We start from the raw sequence: 22815 nt of genomic DNA, 5'->3' as shown, positions 1-22815 counted from the left end.
CCAAAACTTATGTTCCATTTATTTATTTGCCTTTTTGCGTGTTTTATATAAATTATCTTTGCTTTATTTATTTGCTCTTTTCGCGCGTTTTATATAAATTATTTTCATTATATGTTATTAATTTTTTATTATTTTATGAAGGGAAAGCGGAAAATATCGAAATTCTAAATAAAGAATTGTTTATTATTACTTGAAATTGGGTTTGAGAAGGTGAAAAACAAATAAATATTATTTTGTATTATTTTAATGGGATATTGTTGTATCTTATCTGATGTGTATACTCTGATTTCAGAAAATTTAGTGGATACTATTTATTATTATTTTGTTCACTTTTGAATAATGAAAATGAAAAAAAATTGATTCCTTGTCTTTTTATTTTACTAAATATTAACACTTACACTATGCCCCATTAAAAATTAGACTTAGATATGATTGTAATTCTTTTAAATTTGAGTTTTCTTTGCTTCTTTAAATTAAAAAATACATTTTAGCCTCTAAATTAAAAAGAAAATGTATTTTTTATCCCTCGATAATATCTCATTATTATCATTTTATCCCTCGATAAATTAAAAAATACATTTTAGCCTCTAAATTAAAAAATACATTTTACCCTCCGAATACGACTTTGATTATATACTGTAATGTCGGACCTAAATTTAAGGTGTGAAGTTTTATACATAAATATAAATTTTAGGGAATTTCTTCCTGCATCTTCCTTCTTGTACCTCTATTTTATATTATATAATGGAAATTTAGATTTTAGATTATATAATAAACAATAAAAATTATATTTGGAATTATATCATTTGTGTATTTACATTATGAATAGTACTTTAAAATTAATTAAATAATTCTTTTACGAGCATACATTTTTTTATAAGAATAAAAAAAATTATTGTTAATGTTATTATTGTAATTATAAAAATAAAATATAAATAATTGGGTTAAATATGTGTTTCGTGCAAGTATCACACGATTTTGGGTTTAATCCCTACTTAAAACTTTGATGACTTTTAATCTTCGTAGTTTTGAAACTCTTGTATTTTGTCCTTAAAAATGAACGGCGTTTGACTAACGACGAACAACATGTGATGTCAGCTTTCTCTCGTAACTCGGTTGCTTTTTTTTTTTTATCCTCCTATGACTTCATCACCACTTCCACCTTCACCTCCTTCATCTCCACCCTCAACGACTCCCTCCGCTCTTCTGCCGGTGACATATTCTTTGTGACCTCCGTCGACTCCGTCTGCTCCTCCACCGTTTACTCCTTCGACTCCATCCCCGTCGTCAACCACTCCACCGTCTAGTTCTCCTCCCTCACTGGGGTCTCCACCATGCCACCTAGTAGCGGTGGCGGCGGTGGCAACACTTTAAGTCCACCATCTCGGAGCTCACCTTCTAATTTTTTTTTTCAGTTGGATCTACTAATGATAGAGAAAATGTTGGAGTGAGAGAGATGAAAGAGAAAGGGTTGAGAGAAATGAGGGAGATGAGTAAGGGTTTGGGGTTTTTTTTTTAGTTTTGAGAATGAAAATTATTTAAATATCCTTAACTTTAAAATTTAGAATCCATAATATATGAAGATATTTTTGTCTACTATAATCTGATACAAATTGTTAATATATACCAACTAAAAAACAGGCATACGCGTGTTAACAAACCTATCTATATATATATACCATCATCAACAACATCATGTAAAAAATATCAATATATTAAAATATATTAAAATTAATATTAAAAGTGCACTTAATAAACACAGGACTGAGGACTATTGGTGGAGGTAAACTTTAGTTTATATGTTTGTAGTCAATACATGATAGTTGCAATAGAGAATTTAATCTTATTGTGAAGTGAATAAGTAAGAAGTTAGAGAGAATAGTAAGAGAAAATCAAAAAAATAATGTGGTTGATATTTAGATAAAGTAATTAGAAAATGATACATTGTTATTTCTTGGTGTATGGTTTATCAGACAAAAACAATTGCATCAGACTATGTTGATGGATATTTAAAAAACATTATAAAAGAATATATATAATTATGAAAATGAGTTTCTAATAATAAATTTAGGTTCAATAATAAAAATAAAAGTTGAAGAAAATGAGAGAAAACTAATATTTAAAAGGTTTTATACATGTTTCAAGACATGCCAAGACAATTTCGTGTCATATATTTATAAAAACACTTTCAATCAATTAAAAATATTTCAGAAAATAAAAATGAAAAATTAGTAATATTTATGTTAAATATATGCATTGGTCCTCATATTTGTGTCTAATTCTTAATTAGGTCCTCATGTTTTTTTTTTGTCCCAATTAAATTTAAATATTTGTTAATTTGAGGCGATAAAACCCTCTCCGTTAAACTGACGCTGTTGAGACCTGTGATGACGTGGATCGGGCATTAATAACACATTTATACTGAGTTAATTATATGAAATTTTTATTTAAATTAAAAGATGACATGGCAAAATTAAAAAGGGAATAAGGGATTTGAAAATCAGAGAGTTCTTCATCATTTCTTCACCCCAATGGCTCTTTTCCCATTCTGAAGAACCTTTCTCACACGCCCCATCATCACCACTTGCACTTCATCTTCTTCGCTCGTTGAGGCGAAAAAACCAGGATTTTCGCTCTTCTCACGATTCGAAACGCTTCTTCAACTTGTAAGAGAGTCCCTGCGAGGTGTTTGTCAAATTGTTTCAGACAGATTTGGTGGTTATCTTCAAATCCCAATAATTTGATTAATCTGAGTTGTTTATGGTCAAACTTGCCATCATCATATTCCTTGCCTGGAATCCATCTAATGATCACTCCATCGTAGCAACAATTTCGTTGCCAACAACAACTAACTGCAGAGTCGTTCTGCTAAACAAGGCCAATCTGATAGAAGAAACATGCAAGCAAAAACTCCATCAGAACCTTTGCATCCAGTACCTTTCTTCTGACCCTCGCAGCGCCGATGCAAATATCGCAAGGCTAGCTCTAATCATGGTCAATGTAATCAAAACCAAAGCAAATAATTCCTTGGAAAAGATCCAACAACTTCTTCAGGGAAGCCATGAACATTCTCAAAAGGAAGCACTGAGTTCTTGTGCTGGTAGATACAAGACAATTCTGGAAGCCAACCAAAAGAAGGAGGGAGGTCACCGGAGATACTAGCCTGATAAAAGTATTCAGAGCTCCAAGAGGTAAGTGTACCTTGCTCACGCCTTGCCCACTGGTAGCGTCATGTAAATTGCCTGCACTATATATCTTTTTATGCTTGAGTTTACTCCGTTTGAATACATTTGGGTATGATATGATGGTGTGAATGTTCCTTTCCTCCAACGCATAAGCATTGCCTCTTTAACCGACTGCATTTTGCCTTTTGTTAAATGATCTCCACCCATACCCAGTGTCACCATCACGCTCCATTATTCACTCTGTGATTCTCCATAAATGATTCTACTGATATCATCATCTTCATCCTCCTTGTTGCCCCTGTTCCTGGTTCCCCGGTAAAAAGAACAGAAAACAAAATAAACCAAGTCAACCCAATATGACCCCTCAACATCACAACACCCTAGCTTCTTCAATCTGCACCCGAAAAAGAAACAACATAAAACACAAAATTAAATAGGCTTCACCAATCCAATTCCAATTCTAGTAACCTTCACTAAGGCTCAAGTTCTTTCACTTGTTAGCATCCATCGGGTCACCATCATCAACTCTAACTTATACCATCACCAAACCGAACCAATATCTCGTAGCCACCAATCCCCTATTTACCCCCAACAACCAATGAAATCAAATTGAAAGAACACCACAGTGTGTTCCATCCACCCCGCGGCAAACAAAGATCAAATTAATACCTTAATGTTTGTTTCGTTATTGTGAGTTACAAGAGCCCCTAGCATACATTGGTTTAGCGCTTGAGTGCGTTTAGAGCACAAAAACTGAACAGAAGAGGGAGTAAGGTGTGCCCTTGCCGGCGACGAGGAACCCCTTGGACCTAGATTCGGTCCGCGAGAGGAGACAAGGATGAGTGTCTAAGTCAGAGTAGTTGGGCACGTTTCTTCTCGGCTTGGTACTGTGAAGGAGGCGTGGGAGAAAAACCCTTCGTTGCGGAGAGTGAACCAGGATTTGAAGCGGTCGAGGAAAAGGCGGATGGCATCAAAGTGGTTGGCAACGGCGAGCCTGGTGACGGCGGTGGAGAAACCGTGACCCGGATCGAATGGCGGTGACACAGTGTCCAGTTCTAGTCGAGACGGTGGCCTCGGTTGTGATAGCGAGTGCATCTTGGACTGCCATGAATGAGCGCAACTCCTGCTAGTGTTGTCGCCGGCGACAACGAGACTGGAGAAGGTGGTTTCGCGGTGGCCGGTTCTGGTACGAGTTGTGGCGCGTCGGGAGAGACAAAGCTTAGGGTCTTTGTGTTCTTCGAAGGATACTTTGAGTCTCAGCAAGTGTGTGAGTATGGAATGAAGGGAGATTGGGAGAACCCCTAAAGGGGTTTCTGAGCTTGGAGTGAAGAGGGTTTGGGCTTGGGTCTGAAGCCCTTTTCGTTCTTGTGCTGGTAGATACGAGACACCCTGGAGGCCTATGGGAATGGCGACACGGCAATCACAGGAACGACTTCCCTTGATGCAGGGAGCCTCCAAGTGTCGGAAACGGTGACAAACGCGGTGAGGATTTTGACAACAAGCGCTGTGGCGGCAACAACAGAGAGCTTGCCAATCAAGAGCAGCATGGCAACAAACATAGGACGACGTCGTTGTTGGCTTTGCCGACGAGATCCAGCTGAGAAATCTTTCCGGCAGTCGGTTACCAGAGGATCGTTTGGTAAGGATAAATATAAAAGTTTTACACACGTGGAATGACTAATTGTACAATAGAAGACCCATTTAATTTAATACACCCATTTAATTTAATACACATTTTTCACGTCAACCGCAAAAAATTACAGGTCAGCTGTTAGACGACGTTACTTCAAATTTAACGGAAAGGATTTTATTGCTTTAAATTAACAAGTATTTGGATTCAATTGGAACAAAGAAAACACGAAGACCTACTTGAGATTTAGGTACAAATATGAGGACAAAAAATATATTTAACCTAATATTTACTTATAAATGTTAGAGTTACTTATGAAATAGACCATTGTTTTTCTATGAAACTCATGATATAAAAATTGTAAAGATGTAGATAAACCTTTGCGCTTCCCCATCACACTCATACGAACTGAAAAGTCACATATTCAAGTATCTCTCATGTAGATAGACCCTACGCCTTCCTATTCAGATATGTTTCAGTACTTTTCTTTCTATCGGTCATCCCGGGTTAATTATTGCTTACTGAAAATTAGAATTAATTTCTAAAATCAAAGTTTCATGCGTATGATTAAAAGCCCTTGCATATCCTAAAGGTTTAATTTTTATGGAATATTTCGTGTTTGACTTAGACTTTCCCAGGGAAAATGCCTAGAAATTTCCAAGCCCAAAATTTAAACAAGACGTGCAGTGATTACAGATGTAATTATAGATATGCAGATCAATCTACGCATTATGAATTAAATAAATTGCATCTGATACATACTCTTCTATCTCTTCGTTCGACTAGTTTCTATGGTACAGTACAGCACGCCCTCGTTTGATACAAATATGGTGAAAATACAACACAAAACTTCACCATTCTTAAATAACAGATATTGTGTAGCAGAAAATATGATTCAAATGTTATCAAATCTGCATCAGAGTAATCAACTCTGTATCAGAGTAATAAAGTCCATAGAGAGGCATATTTATTTCACAAAGTACGATAGTTTTCCAATTAAATTTGAGATTTATGCAACTTATATGTGTATCTTAAGCTATATATAACAACATTTAAAACTTGTTTAACAATTCAGAAAAACAGTTAGAAGCATGTAAAGCAAGTTTTCACAACATAACTGATTATATTAAATAATATAACAGATTATAAAAACTGCAGTTTGAATTATCATAAGTTGTTTAATCTATTAAATTTCGCATAAATAGTTTTTAGCAGTATATATGATCTCAAAACCTATTTTGATCACTTCATCACCTGTAAAAACAACTTTTTCAATATTGCAACATGTTAGTATCATAATCAACATGATATTTGCATCAATTGTATATCAAAATGCATGATTTGTGAATGATACGTTATGAATGCAGTTTCAGATTCAATTGTCCAGTACAAGATCAGTGTTCATTCAATCACATATTTAATCCATTTGTAGATAAATCTTAATCCACCATATTATATTCAATGATCAAACAAGAAAGATTGTTCACAAGACATGATATTTCAAATCAAATGTTCATTCAAACAGCAGCACAACAGAAACGTATATTGTTCAAAAGGAATGATCTTATGGTCAAAATTACAACCCTTCTCAACACACAATTAAACTAGATCATATCCCTAACAAGTACATTGTCATCACTCTCATCCTCTTCATTTTCATAATTTCCAACATCTCCTTCGCTATCTATCATCTTCATCATCATCATCACCTAAACTCTAAATCTCCAACTTCTCTTGGATTGCAGCAATATCTTTATCAATCTTGTCAAACCGGGATTGGCAGAGAGTAGACAAGGAATGCATCTGCCTAACCATGAACTTCTCAAATTCAGATTTTGGTCTGAAGACAGAGGATGATGTTCCAGCGTTTCCAGCCATCTCTTCCTCATTCTGGTTTTCATCTTTGAAAACCCAGCCATCTTCATTATGCCTTAATCCCATTTGATGCAACGCATTTTTGTCCACTAAGGTTCTCTTCCCAATGGATTCAGTATCCTCTTCAGCAAGATCAACATTATAATGTTGAAGGACCTTGGAGATGAATACAGCATAAGGCAAACTGGCAGCATCCGATTTGGTTACTTTAATCATGTTTTCTGAGATAGCAGCTGCCCAGTCAGTTTGAATGTTGCTCTTGAGGGCGTAGATGATGAAAATGTCCTCTGTTGTCAGCTGAGCGTGATTGCTCCCTCTTGGAAGCAAAATCCAAGAAATCACGTAAGCACAGAGACGGTCATCTCTCTTCATTCCACCTGTTTTATAGAAAGAGCAGTCTCTTGGTTGGTTTGGATCCCTCAGGCAGTCTTGATACATAGAAAACTTATGTAGACCCTCAATACCCAGATGAGTCTTTTCTCCTCCTGCCCTGAATCCAGCAATGGATTCCCATACTTCTTCAGTCAGTTTAATGTCAATACCTTTGACCCTTGAACAGAGGGTGCCATCGCTTATTTTCAGATTCGAATAGAACACCCTTACTAAATCGGGATACCACTCTCCTGTGAGCTCTACGAAGGTGTTCAGCCCCTGATTGTTCAGCCAATTTTGGAAGCTGAATCCTTCTCTTCTGAAGAATCTGGTGCTTATGTATTTGTGGGGGATGATCTTTCTGGTCCTCCAGAGATTGACGAAGTTTGTTTGCTCCTCATAGTCACTGATCCACCCTTCCAGAGTGGGTGGGCGGGACCTTCTTGCAACTTTCTTCATACGCTTATATTGAGATGATGAAGCCATTGAGTGGAAGCTCAGAGATTTGAGAGGTTTTGATGATTTCGAAAGAGATATATGAACAATATAACATATTAAGTGTGGAGGGAAGCCCATTTGAAAAGAATGAAAAGCCCATTAAGAAATGATTTAATCAGTTAACCTCTTTACTTAACAGATTAAGTCCATTTTATTCCAGTTTCAACAACAATGTAAGACAAGCTTAATCTGCATGTCTATTCTTCCATACACATAGTAAAGGTGGAACCTTCATATACCATACTCAATTCAATCAAGTTCTATAAACGAATTTTAATCAAAGGGGATAATACCTTTGAGTATTTTGTTACAATTGATTATTGATATGCGTGTATAGTAATTATATGTATCTTGGATTGTACATAAGTGATTCGAGAATGTCCAAAACTTCAATCTGTTTTGAGGATTTGTTATTCCATAGCAAAATCAAGTGAATGAAGAGTGCAATTGCACCAAACACACATGCTTAACTGGCTATGTCATGGCATTGATTCTTTAAAGAGCAAATATGTATAGAGGTATAAAGGAGGTAATGACTATAGGTGGGTGGATTGGCAACTTCGCAAAGTAACTCAAAATAAGGTTACACGTGCTCATTTGCATGTGATTTTTTCCTTGTAACATGATACAAGTCAAGCAATCTATTCGATTCCAAATAACCATCTTCATATCATCCAGAGTAGTGTAAGTGTAAGAGTTTAATTCTTTATTATAATTTAATCAACATTTTATTTGATAAAAAAATATTTAAATTAGTCAAATTTGAATTCTTTTTAAGCTATATAATCAAAATATTAAGAAAAAATCATTTAAAAATTAGAGCAAAATAGATAATCTTTACTTTCCCCTCCATATTTCTTTTATCTCCAAAATTTATATTAATTGAGTTTCGTGCCCATGAGAAATTTGAATATTTTCAATTAAATCCTCACTAAATTTTTCTTGATTTATTAATATTTGTATATTATTCAATTGAGTGAATGTAATTTAATTTATCTGTTAATTGTGTAAGATGATTGTTATCGTGTTTCATAATCGTGTTTACTTATCTCTACATATTAAGAAAAATAATATAAATGACAAATAACTTTTATTAGAAAACATGCAAAATAATGAGATCATCATGTTTTCCAATGGTTTCAACATCATCACTTACATCAAGGAACTATTCACATCACAATTGATAAGACTATTCTTGTTTTCTAAAACATTGAAATGGTAACAATAAAAATCGCTTATTATTAACACAAAAGTAAAATACAATAAAATTACAATCACGACACTTCATAAACAATAAAAACTCAATTGAAAAATATAAATTTTTTAAATAGTAAATAAAAAAAAATCAATAAAATTTTTAAAGATACTCAAATCTATAATAAACTTAAAACTTAGTTAAATCAAATTTATATAAATAAAACAAGTCTTATCCCTCCGGATTTGACTTGCATATAATAAAATGACTTATATCAATATTGACTTCATCATACTAACTCCTTAAATCTGAATTAAGTGATTAATTTCTATTACCTTTTATTCGATTATACTTACTCTACTTTAAAATTAAGTAAACTTATTCTAATTTCCATTAAGAAACAATGCTTTTCCCAGGGAAAATGCCTAGAAATTTCCAAGCCCAAAATTTAAACAAGACGTGCAGTGATTACAGATGTAATTATAGATATGCAGATCAATCTACGCATTATGAATTAAATAAATTGCATCTGATACATACTCTTCTATCTCTTCGTTCGACTAGTTTCTATGGTACAAATATGGTGAAAACACAACACAAAACTTCACCATTCTTAAATAATTCACATATTAACCCATGAACCTCATCGAGGGTTGTATAGCTGCTGAGAGCATGACTTAATATAAACTATGATGGCAAACAAAGATACATGGTATGTTGAGAGCCCCTCTTTGCTATCATCATTTTATATCTTATTTGATGAATGCCATAAATTAACCTTCGTCCTCAATTATTCTTGTTACAACGCCAACAGCAATTGTTCTTCCCATGGATCTTAGGGACACCCTTCCAAGAGCTTTACAACTAGAGAACTCTACCACACAGACAGACTCATTCAAAACCACCTAAAAATCAGTAATAATAAAAGTCATTCCAAGTTTTGCAAATCCCAGGAATCATAGATTTAAACAAAAGTGAAAATCATTGAAACAGAGTTTTGAATTGATTTTTCACCTCAATTACTGCACTTTGCTTTGCAGTGAGACATCTAGGCGACTTTTTGGTCACCTTACCAGTCTTGGGATCAAGTACTGACAATATTTTTGAAACTCTCGCAGGTTCCTTCGCATGGTGTATATGAAACTCCAACTGCAGATATTCAAGAAGAAAATTGAATTTTTTTTTTCTCCAAGAATAAAGTGGAAAATAAAGTGAATGTCATTTGCATAGAACAAACCTGTGTGCCCACCAATATTGGACTTGCACCATCCAACACTAGCACTTTCAACTCCAAATGCCTAGCAGCTGCAACGGGAAAGTCAGGATGGCATAGTACATCTCCTGCCATCACCTGATTTCCATCGACACCTTGCAATGTTACAGCTACATTATCTCCAGCTCTTGCAACAGTGCAGGCATTAGAGTCACGCTCCAATGAGCGTACTGTTCCCACTACGGCTGAAGGCATAACTAAGACCTACAATTTTATAAAAAAAATTAGTTATAGCGGAAACAGATTCATGTCACGTAATAAAAGCTAAGAAAAAAAGTTATGCCCTTTGAGACATTATTTTCTCAATTTTCATGCTACACCATTTTCTAAACATCCTTTGTAACCTAACATTGTCTAACCAAATAGCCAGGGGGTAAATGACACGTTTATAAATAACTCTACAAAATAAGTCCACTGGGTAAACAGTTGTTTCATAATAAATAGGAATACTTCAAGAGTTTTGAGTTTAATTTATATATACTGTAAACATAAAATATTTCTAATCAAACATTCAAGAAAAATCTACCATATACCCTCGATATATTAATTTGTAGGATACTAATCTAGTAAATGATAAAATCTAAGATGAAGTTTGTACCAAAACATTTATATTAATAGTGCATCTAAATTCAATTACAAAGTTTTGGTCCTTGGATTTTTACTGAGTCCATTTTCAACATATTTATTTTATTCTCTACCAAGTACATACAATAAAAACACTGAGAATGAAATATTTATTCAATATTAATATGCCTGGCAGGAACTCAGTTTCAGATAAGTCAATAATTTAATTTGGAGTGTTCCAAATTTAAATTTATAATCTGATAACACATCAATAGCTATAACATTTCCCAATGGTACCTTAGATCCACTCCGAAGAGCTCCTGCTTCCAGTTTACCACAAGCAGATACCTGTCCAAGCGTAGTTGATTTGATGACATCACATACTGGCATTAGTAGAGGTTTTGAAAATTCTCTAGTAGGAGCTTGGAGAGAGTCAATCGCATCTAACAGATAAGGTCCACCATACCTGTTCACAAGGAACACAACCATAATTCTAATAGCATTATAAATTGCGTACAATTCTCAACAAAAATGAAATTGACTTGCTAAAATGCAATCAGGCCAAAAGCAAATGTAGATTTCCAATATATAAACACCTATCATCAGTAGCATAAAAGATGCTAAGCTATCAATGTTTTTATTTTAATCAACTAGAGCAGCACCCTTCTTAACAGTATAGGGCTATGGGATCTATCCCATTGCACATATTATCCATTTAACAGAAGTTTACATAAAAACAAATAAACCCATCCCTTCCATAGTTCTTTATTTCCTGTCATGAACAGGAAAAATCAGACTGAGTATAAAAGATATACCAGTTTTTGAAACGAGGGTCAGAAGGGGATGCCACCAAATTTTGATTTTCCATAGCACTCATAGGAATCCAAGATAGAGAAGAATCTTTGAAGCCACATGAGTGCAGAAAAGCTCCCAGATGCTTCCTTATAAAATCAAATCGATCCTGGGTGTATTCAACAGCATCCATTTTATTTACAGCAACTATGATCCGATCAACACCAAAACTTCTGATAAGTTGTGCATGTTCCCTTGTTTGCCCTTTGTTTCCATCCATACCAGCTTCAAATGAACCAAGTGAGGCATCTATAACAAGGATTGCAGCATCTGCTTGTGTTGCCCCAGAAATCATGTTTGGGACAAAATCTTTATGGCCAGGAGAGTCGAGCAAAACAACATGATATTTCTTGGTGTCAAAATAAGCAACAGCAACGGTCATAGTTATTCCCCTTTCTCTTTCTTCAGAGCTTTCATCAAGTGCCCAAGCATAAGCAAAAGACCCCTTGCCCTGATTAACAAAAACAAGGAGCAGAAATTGGCACGAGTTCATACAAAATCAGGCATTAAAAGTACAAAAAAAGACCGAGACGGTGAAAATACCTGTAACTTGGCCTCCTTTTCGTACTTGTGCATCTCTTTCTGGGAAATCCGTCCCAATAGGTGCAGTAACCTACCAGATAGGGTTGATTTTCCAGAATCAACATGGCCAACCTACAATAGACAAACTAAAAAATGTTAGACTTTTATTCCTAGAACTATTTTCTGGAGCATATAAAAGAATTGCTGCCATTCACATACAATTGCAAGATTCAGCTGAGTCAATGTATCTTCAGCTTGTTGAGGTAGCATCCATTTTTCTGGCTTATAAGAAACACGTGAATGAGGTTTCTTAGCATTAGCATTGTCTGAATTTCCAGATCTTACATCAGCAGTCATGTTGTTGAAATTGCTGGAAATACTTTCCGGTTTTCCATCTTTGATAGAAGGGAAACTATTCTTATCACTTTCCTTGACTTTTGACAGTGCAGAAAAACTACCAGACTTCTCTTTGCTCAATTGAATATCAATTGTACCACTTTTCAAAGAGTTTATTTTATTAATATTTTCAGCTTTGTCTTTTGGTAGAGATTCTGACAAGCTGTTTGAAGGTTTACCACTTGCTTGCAGACCAGTTGCTACATTTTTTGAAAGCTTGCTCTGGGCAGAACTATCCTTCCTGCTCTTTTGCGTTAAGGAAGATAAGTTGTCTGAACTTTCAGCATTTGATTGAACAGAGAGTTCATTTATCTCTCTGATGCTTGATGAAAGTTTTGAACTTTTTTTGTTTGTAACATTGTCTGAAAGAATTATATAAATAAAATAGATTAATATTTATATACATTAACTAGAATGTGAAGACAATAAATATATTCAATTTTTCATAGAAATATTTCTCCATCTCTAGGTAAAAGAAACATTGATAAAGATACTTACTGCTCGAAGAGAGATGGCAAAAACTGTTATTGAACATACAATAATCTTTGGACTTGTCATGTTTTCATTTCTTTTTTATTACTCGGCCCAAATATTAAATGAAAGAAATTTATAAAAAAAGAATAACATTTACTTCCAAAAGAAGTGGTGAAAAAAATATGATGAGAAGAATTCCCAATTTATTTGACCTTGTTCACAAATTGATAATATCATATACACTACAATAAAAAAATACATACTAAATAAGGCTTAAATCTGGAAACAATCTATATAAATCCCTCCACCTAAGTATCTTTATTTCAGGGGTTTCAATCTGATTCTCCTAATATTAACTCATTTACGCTGCAACACCACCCCTTCAAGATCATTAATATGTCTTCTAAACCCTGTTAAATATCAACTAATTCATGTTCTGAAATCTGATTGCAACATAGAACGTACACACCAACCCTTCATTTTTTATTTTATAGTTTTGACGATCAACTTGTCACAATAGAGCTTCGCAAGACCTTCCAATTTGACTTAAACTACCTATAATCATTTTCAGCAAGAGCATTCAACATAATCCTTAAGCAATATTGCCTTGAACTCTAGTTTTGCTCATAATCTTGCCACCACCATATAACTTTGAAGATATGATACCCCATACATGAGACATCACCATTGGCATCAAGCACAAGGGTATTATTCTTTTCAAACATAATTCCTTTCCCAAGTATCAAACTTATAACAACCTCCAAGAAGTAGAAGAAATCTTTTCAAGAGTGATTCAACGACACAACTTTGATAGGAAACAATTGAAAAGCTAAAGCCTAAACTACTCCCTCCACTACATCTTCAGACTCGAGCTCAAAAAGTTATTAAGAAATGTAAGAATTTTTGTAATCCTTTCTAATACTATTTCATTTTCTTTTAAAAATGTAAATATATATATATATATATATATATATATATATATATATATATATATATATATGAAAAATATAAAAGTGAACTGCAAAAAATTGATATGCATGAGTTTTAAGTTCAAAAAAACAGCTATTATTACTATCAGCATATAAACTCTTCCTCCAACTTGAGCTTTACAGGCAAATTAGGTTTGTTTGGTGGAATGGTACCTTTCAACCCCACTTTGGAAGAATGTAGACCAGTAAAAATGACATCATCAGGGGATGGAACGTCAAACTTGAAAGGATCTGTATATGAGAAAAAGTGTGGTTTTATAACTAGTATTTAAAAAAAAAAATGAATTAAGTAATTTGATCTGGTGCAAGGAGTTGCAATCCACAAAAACTAAATCATGACATGTTTTAATTCAAACTATGAACCTTAATTGATTACATTTTTCCTAATTATTATAGTATGACATTCAAATCTCAAATTTAAAAGAAACTGTTTTTACTTATCAAATGCACATCCTGAATCAAAACTGGTTAACACCTGTGTTTAGGTGTGGATGACTCTGAGTACTAAAATCTTTATGAATTTCATGAAATTCTCCCCGGACATTCTCAAGCTTGTAGAAGATACTGCCATCTGTCAGGAAACCATCACCCAGCTTTGGAAATAATATAACCTCTTTGGGAATCTCTTGTGGTAATGATTGAAAAAGAGACCTGGCCAACTTGGATGCTCCAGGAATTTTGTGTGTGTCTTCAGCTGCACCAAAGACATTGTTCAATATACGTATGTATATGTGGTCATTGTTGTAGCCCTAAAACTAAGGGCCAGATACATGTTCTCATATTGTTTGACTCTCATCCCTTCCTTTGTCCCCTTGTTGGTTCAGCTCCCCACTAACAAAATTCTAACTAACAATTGCCTATAAAAAAATGGTTCAGTTTATGCATCTTTGGACAATTTGCGTGTAGAGGAATGCTGGCATCCTTGCTTATAAAGCTTTATCAGGATAATAAAATTGTGCGCATGGCAACTTTGCTTATAAAGTTGTATTGAGATAATAGAACTGTGCATCTCACATGGCCATTTTAAGGCAGTTTTCTATTCTACCAAACAGAGACAGAAAAGCATGCTTCATTCTTAATTTGATACCCTCCCACATCTAATCATACCCTGTGAGAAGGACAACAATCTTGTTTTACGCAGTCTATTTTTTCTCATCTAATAGCATGCCTTGCCTTGTAAGTAGTAAAAAAGCCAGAATTTAGTTTTTATCCCAGCTTAACTTTCAAGGTATAGAAGATGGAAATAAAATATCCCACAGATGTATATAATTTCACATAACGACTAATTGTTGATATTAATAAGCTATAACAATCATAAACTTAACATTCCAAGATATTTTATGTACTATCTTCCCATATGAATAAGGTAACTCCACCCCCCACCCATACCCTGTGCCGCAAATAGAAGGAGGCAGAGAGATTAATTTAAATTTTAGACCATGTAAAAGGAATGCCCTTGTCAAACAAAACACAAATTAAAATCCCCAGCAATAAACTAAAATATTCTTCATTAACGGAATTACCTATTTTGCTACTGTCGGAAGTTCCAATGTTAGGCAAGGGTCTTCGTAAAACACCACAAATATCACAAAATGCCATACTCTCGTCATTGTCATAAGTGCAAATGGAGCATTGCCAAAGACCTGGCCTGATGGTCTCTTGCTTTGTATCAGGTCCTCCTGTTACAGCAGAAAAATTCAGGAGGTATATACAATATAAGTAAACAAATAAACTTAGCAAATAGCAACATTCCCCAAATACCAATGTAGAAAAAATACTTTCTTAATCTATTTCTTCGTCAACTTTTTGGTTATATAGAAAAATGACACGGTAATGCTTAAATAGTTCTTTTTCACAAAGTACGCTGACAACCAACTTAACTCCTTTCCAACCGCTAATAAACTTTTATTTTGATAATAATGACTAATTGCACGTGTATTATTGAATTTCCAGTTCAATAGAATATGCTTTTCATTTCATTTATAGCTTATTGCAATCATATCCCATCCTTCAGAGTTCTTTCCCTTCTATCTTTATTGCAGAAATAAGGTTGAAGTATGTAATTAGCTTGACATTCACATCAAACAGTTCAAGGAACTGCACTTTCCAAGCCAAAAACACCAGTTCTCTTACAATGGCAGCTTGCCAAATTTCTTCAACCAACTAACTAACAAATGTAACTACAAATAAAAACCTAACTTCACTCAAATAATACATTATTCTCAATGGAACTACAAGGTATCCCACAAAAAACAATAACTGAAAACAACAATGACAACAACAAACTAAGCCCGGCAAGTGACTGAAAAGATGTTACCAATTAATAACTGCAATCAACTGACTTGCAAGAATTTGAAGTGCCCTCAATAAAAGAAAATAAATAAATAATACCGATGAAAGCAGCTGCAAATCATAAGCAAATCTGCGAGCATCACCATGGACAAGAAAAAAAAGTTTTAAATTAACTAACCATGGCCTTCTGCATCGACATCGTCGTAATCATAGTCGTCGTAATCATCATCGTAGTAATAGTCGTCGTCCAAATCGAGTCCATAACTGACTTTGCGAGGCATGGCGACACTCAGCACAAAAAGTGCAGCAGATCAATTAGAAAATCGGCGAAACAGAAAATGAAACTATCCTCGATTCAATTCGAATATGTCCTAACAGGAACGGGTTTTTGGCACTATAAAAGCTAGCCGTTCCAAAGAACAGTATACACTGCGTCAAGTGCTACAACAGCATCTTGTAGAGCAAGAAGACGAAGGAAACTGCAAAAGCTATGCGCAGAAAAAGGAGGACGTGAGCTAAATTGAGTGGAAGAATGTAGATGAATGAATTGGTTTGAAAAACGAATTGGAATTCAGAAAACCCTACCTTACAGGAACACAAATGGGAGTGAAGAAGTGAATGCGTGTGGATCGAACCAACCGCGCAAGGGACGATTGGGTTCCTTCATCAAATTCGTCTATCTCTCAATTTGTTCGTGTTTGGCCTTTCACTTTTCACTCATTATTATAGGATTGGTTTGATAAATGATGTTAAATCTGACAAGATATATAATCATGAGTAATTTGGTTGAATATGATAAAATATAGAAAGATATGATTATTAATAATATTGTTAAAAAAAGACAAGAAATAGATAAATTCGACTATGAAAATACAAAATTATTTAATCTTAATATAATATCATATTTTCATCTTCTCTTATATTATATTATTTTGTTAATTTTTTTATATGTTATTATTTTGTTGATATATTTTTTTGATATTATTAAGCTTTAATTATATAATAAATTAAAATGTTTTTAATAAAAAACTATCAAAAATATTTTTTTAGGCTTAATACCCCTGATGTCCCTATTTTCGTCAAGTTTGTTCATTTTGGTCCCCATGTTTTTTTTTCTGTTCACTGTTATCCTAAAGTGTATAAATTTGGTTCAATTTGGTCCTTTTTGCTAACGCCGTTTAAATCGTTAACGGTCAGATCTCCACATGTGCAATTAGAGAGTGAACTGTCATTTATGTTCTGACGTGGGCTAGATTAGTCATCATCATAGGGACTACATTAGGAAATAATTAACAGAAATGAGGACTAGATTGAATAACCTTCATTCATTACAAAACATAAAGCCACATCACCATCTTCTTCAACCTTCAACCCAACCAAAAATAGAAACCCTACTTTCTTTTTAAAAATCTAACCCTAGCGCCGCCACACCTAAACCCTCAGGCCACCACCGCAATCACCACATACCTGCAAACGAAACCCAGAAGACCATTACCATGACCACCTCCACGCACCACCATCTTCATCATGTGCCTTCACCATCATCTTCTTCCCAGTTCGCGCTGCCACCATAGCGATTGAGGGTTTCGATTTGGGGGTTTTTGTTGTGTTATCTGGTTTTTGTAAATTGGAATGTATGATTTTCGTTTCAAAATTGATTTGGGGAATTCTTGGTTCTTCTCTATTTTGCGAGTGGTTAGGGATTTTGTTCTTCCCTGCTGGTATAGGTTTTGCGAAGTGGGGGATGAAGGTTCAAATTGGGAATGTTAGGGTTTCTGAACTTGGGGTTTTTTGTTTTGGGTTCATTTGATTCACGATAATGGGTTTCGTGGTGATTGTTTTTGGATGCACGGGTGGCGCCAATGAAGGTGCTGGTAGGTGGCCATGGGTGGTGTTTTTTGGTGGTTGTTGGACAGAGAAAATGATGGAGGTGAGAAGATGGTGGTTGGTCGTGACCGTGGCGGCGGTGGTTAGGGTTAGGTGGTGGCTAGGGTTTTTGTGTAAGGGGAAATTAGGGTTTCTAGAGGTAGGAAATGATGATGACGTGTCATGGATGATGTGTCATTGATTGTACAACTAGACAGTTGGCCGTTAACGATTTAAACGACGTTAGCAAAAGGGACCAAATTGAACAAAATTTACACTATTTAGGACAACATTGAACAGAAAAAAAAAACATGGGGACCAAAGTGAACAAACTTGACGAAAATAGGGACCATCATGGATATTAAGCCTATTTTTTAATGAGTATTCAAAATATATTTTTGTCTCGGTGTTTTGTTGTCCAAATTTTTATTTACGTTTTTCTATCTTTAAGAACATTAGTTCCTTTTTCTTCCAATTTCTTTTTAACTCACTCATTAAAAAGATATTATCATAAAAAATGTATATTATTTATTTTTGTAGTTGGAAAACATAAAAGATTATACACACTTCTTGAATGAAAATCTTTGTAAGAATTTTAATTATTTTTTATAAGAAAATGTTAGGATTAGAAAATAGGTTAAATAGATTCGGTGGTTCCTATTTTTGTTAGTTTTCTTCAAGTAGGTCCCTGTATTTTCAAAATTATCAATTTGGTCACTGATTTTGAAAAATTAGAACAATTAAATCCATTCCGTTAACTTCTCTGGACGACGTTAAAAATTGTGCTTCCTAGCAGGAGGAGATGTCATTTTTGAAACACTGGCACTAACCATTTTATGACATGGACTTAAATTATTCAGTTCTCTCCACCTCACTTCCAACACACACTTCCCAAACTCACAACGTCTAACTCTTTCCATCCAACCTAGGGTTGGGATTCGCACAACCACTTCTTCGAACCCAGCCGCCGCACAACCATCCTCTCCGATCTTGGCGTCACCGGAAACGCCACGTCCCACCGGAGTTACCGTTGGCCGCGACACCATCACCCCCATTATGCCTCATCCTCCGCATCTTCCGTCGCGAGAAGAAGCTCGTTGTCGCATCATCGCCTCATATAAAGTGATTGTCTAATTAGATCATTTTTTTTCTCAGGGACTATTGTGGATTCTAAAATCTGTCATCCAACAAAATTTGATTTTTATCTCTATAGTCATGTCGGTATCCAGGTGGAAGAAGATTTGAGCTTTATTATTACAATGTTGATTATGAAGCAAAATATTTTTTTTTTTTGCAAGGTTTTGATACCCCTTAGATAGTTAAAAGGGTTTGTGAGAGATAATGTTCTGCATTTGTTGGAAGTACTGAAACATTAATCTTTTTGTTGGGTTAAGAAGAGAAGCTCTAAAGCTGTAATGTTGTTTGTTTTATGATGCAGGGTACAAGTCGTCATGCTCATTATCATGTTCTTTGGGACGAAAGCAACTTTACGGCAGATGGAATCCAATCCTTGACAAACAATCTATGTTATACATATGCGAGGTGTACATGCTCAGTGTCTGTTGGTAACTGGTTCATGGGTGAAATTTGATGGATATACCCTCCCTTGTATTACTCTAAAACTCACGAAATCGAAACATTGAATCTGATTTTAAATGGTTGGTTTCATTCTGTGATGTTCTATGTGAGATTTATGTTGACTCTATGATGATGATAGTGTGTTAAAATGGATTGACGAGATGATGATGGGAGATCTAGTGGATGCTAGGAAGTGAGTGAGTTGGAGCTTTTTGGGCTACGCAAGACCGATTTTGGTGGTTTTTATTTTTGCAGAGGAAAGGAATCAGAGGTTGTGTGTGAGAGGTTTTTTCTTATTGGGTCTTTGCATTTTTCCTTTACAGGGGTAACAAGGAGATGAAGAAGATGATGTTGGTAGCACAATCAGATAGGGGAATCGCAAAGTGAATATGGTAGGGGGATGGTGACGCTAGGTTTGGGTAGAGATCTTTAGTAAAAAGGTAAGAAATGTGGTTATATGCCACATCATAAAGTGGTTATGAACAACTTTTTCGAAAATGACACCTCCTCCTACCACCAAGCATGGTTTTTAACCCGGATAAAGATACTTAGACAACATTTTTTGACAACATTTGAACATCATCATACGTGTCATTGTGTGATTGGTCCATGGTGGTGTCATTCTGTCATTTGGACCAATCACACAATGACACGTATGATGATGTTCAAATGTTGTCAAAAAATGTTGTCTATGTATCATTACCCTTTTAACCCCGTCCAGAGAAGTTAACGGAATGAACTTAATTGCTCTAATTTTTCAAAATCAGAAACCAAATTGATTATTTTGAAAATACATGGATCTACTTGAAGAAAACCAGCAAAAAAATAAGGACCACCGAATCTATTTAACCTAGAAAATATTATTTGATAGATTGGCTTTTCGTTTCTCAATATTTCTTTGTTTTTAAAAATGAGTTGTTTAATTTAAGGCGTTATAACTGTATTCGTTGTTGTTTTGACAGTGATAGTTTTATATTTATGTTATGCTTAAAGAAATAAATAAATAAATATAATATTGTGATATGCAATATAGATTTATATGTAATTAGTATTTATATAATATAAGTGAGGTTTACTTGCTTCTTTTGTCCCCAGTTTGGTTGAAGTGTGTCAAATTCGTTCCCTTTTTAAAAAAATGTCAATTTTGTCCTCATATAGAAAAAATTTGTGTCAATCAAGTCATCTTCGTTAAAAATCATTGCTTTCAAAACTCACTTTATCCACTGTAATATCAGGGATTGGACCCATGAAGTGGTTATTATTCAAAACTCACTTTAAGTTTTTAACACCATTAGTTTGTATTTAACGTAGATGACTTGATTAACACAATTTTTTTCTATATGGGGACAAAATTGACACACTTCAACCAAACTAGGGACAAAAGAAGCAATTAAACCTATAAGTAATAGATATTGAATTTCAAAAATAAAATATTCTGAATTGAATAATTATCATTAAAAAATAGTATTACGAGTGTTTGCATGATAACAAATAATAAAATTATTATTATCATTATAATTATAAAATGAATATAAATATTTCTTACAATTTGATTAAAAAAAGTTATTTAAACGGTAAAATTGACAAATGATTTTTTTAATTTAAAAAAAATAATTATCTAAAGGAAAAAAATGAAAACAAATGTGTACACTTATATAATAAAAGATAGATAATATAGATATAAAAACTTAAATATTAATTACAGTTTAAAAATATTGTATATTATATAGTGTGGTAGTTCGGTCAGCAATGGACCAAGCCGTTAATAACTCTTTCGATCTTATTAGAGATGATTGTTATACAATATGGTCCTTCGATTGGTCGGACTACAGACAAAATTAACAAGACTAATTACATTAACCCTAAGTCAAATTATTATTGTTTGGGTCAGAATTAAGTGAGCACTAATTAAAAGTTGATCCCAAAATTTATAAATACAAGTTTGATATCCAGTAGTTTGTTACTTTTATTACGCATTTATTGCTACAACACTTGGACAAACATTGACTTTGGCATAAGAGGATTTTCTGCAAGTAGCACCGGATTCAGTCGAACGATAAAAGAAGAGAACTGAAGTCAAAACATTATCCTAAGCTTGGAACTTAGAGACAATTCGTGAAAGAAGACTTAACACTGACTCCAAAAACCGAAAACTTTTTGTGCCCACCGTAGGGCCCGAGGATGAAAGAAGGAATCCAATGGTGACCACAAGAAACATAGGAGACCAACAAGATCCAATGGAGCTGATCAGAGAAATGCAAAGAAGGCATAAGACCAAGGGTCAAGCATGATGTCGGTTGACAGGACCAGTTGGCCCAACACTCGATGCCACTCATTCCCACGCCCTCAAAGGAAAACAATTAGGCTGAAGGACCGAGTAGGACTGGTTGTTGTCTTCCACATTCTGCTTGGAGTAAGTGAGGCATGTCTTGGGACCAATCGTGTTCGTCTTGCATGTGTAATGATTGCGGAATGTAAAACCTTAACGTCTTTTCTCGTTGTGGTGATGGGTTGAAGAGTTTAGGTGTAACACTCATTTACTATATTGGAAAGAAATTAGCCTTAATAATTGCTAAAATTAGGAGGAAATAATTTTAGGTTTGTCTGAAGTACGAGATAAAATCCATGGAAGCTATACTTTGTTTTATAAAAACAAAAATCATTGTTTGTAATATTATTGAAGGTTGTGTCATTGTTGTTTTTTTGAACAAAGTGGAAGTGAAAAATTTGATGGGTAAAATTATTTCAGATGCAATGAAGATGAGATCGAAGAAAAGGATGATACCATTGTGGAGATTAAAGAAATGGATAGGAGTGTGATAACGATAATTCTTACCATTATATATGGTGCAATTTTCTTATCAAAACAACTCTCTTGAAGCTTGAAAGATGCTTAATCCTCTCTTTCATCTAACTTTGTGAATAACCTCAGCTTAGGTTACACACACACACACACACACACCAATTTTCATCACTAATTTCTCAAATTTTGTAGGAACTTCGTGTGCTTTGGAAGAGCATTCAAACTATCAAGAGTGGGGAGCCAAGGAAGACCTTAAAAAAGGAAGTTTTGGAGAAGTTTCTCTGCAAACATGGCGCTTAGGCGACCCAAAAGGGGGCTGGGCACCCTTCAGTTTGCATTTTTGCCAAATTTTGGCGCCTAAGCGCCCCAAAGGAGGGGTGGGCACCCTTTGATTCGCTGATTCTCCCAAAATGTGGCGCCCCTGAAGGGGGCTGGACGCTTTTTTGCTTCT

The 22815-nt window shown here is 34.6% G+C and overlaps 1 protein-coding gene across 5 annotated transcripts; it reads right to left on the bottom strand.

The window, feature by feature from the left end:
* Window positions 1–9244: 9244 nt before the first annotated feature.
* On the bottom strand, window positions 9245–16859 carry LOC106768806 (elongation factor 1-alpha). Of its 5 annotated transcripts, none has more exons than XM_014654135.2 (12): window positions 16703–16859; window positions 16296–16605; window positions 15349–15504; window positions 14301–14519; window positions 13979–14056; window positions 12186–12724; window positions 11988–12098; window positions 11408–11895; window positions 10890–11058; window positions 9993–10232; window positions 9770–9904; window positions 9245–9660 (listed from the first exon to the last, which is right to left on the bottom strand). In XM_014654135.2, exons 2-12 carry the CDS (start codon window positions 16396–16398, stop codon window positions 9529–9531), a joined length of 2370 nt encoding a protein of 789 aa, XP_014509621.1. In that variant the 5' UTR covers window positions 16399–16605; window positions 16703–16859; the 3' UTR covers window positions 9245–9528. The 5 variants fall into 5 exon arrangements, with proteins under 5 accessions (XP_014509621.1, XP_014509622.1, XP_014509623.1 ...); XM_014654136.2 differs by having other exon boundaries at window positions 16296–16596; window positions 16703–16858; XM_014654137.2 differs by lacking the exon at window positions 13979–14056.
* Window positions 16860–22815: the final 5956 nt, after the last annotated feature.

Source organism: Vigna radiata, chromosome 7 (genome assembly GCF_000741045.1).
Source record: "Vigna radiata var. radiata cultivar VC1973A chromosome 7, Vradiata_ver6, whole genome shotgun sequence".
In the NCBI taxonomy this organism is placed as follows: Eukaryota; Viridiplantae; Streptophyta; class Magnoliopsida; order Fabales; family Fabaceae; genus Vigna; species Vigna radiata.
This window is presented reverse-complemented; position numbering and strand designations above follow the sequence as displayed.

Coding starts and splice junctions, on each gene's coding strand:
- LOC106768806 (XM_014654135.2), bottom strand. CDS start 16,398: ATGCCTCGCAAAGTCAGTTATGGACTCGATTTGGACGACGACTATTAC. Junction 14,520..15,348: donor TTCCGACAGTAGCAAAATAG/GTAATTCCGTTA, acceptor TCTTTGGTGCAG/CTGAAGACACACACAAAATT. Junction 9,661..9,769: donor AGCAAAGTGCAGTAATTGAG/GTGAAAAATCAA, acceptor ACTGATTTTTAG/GTGGTTTTGAATGAGTCTGT.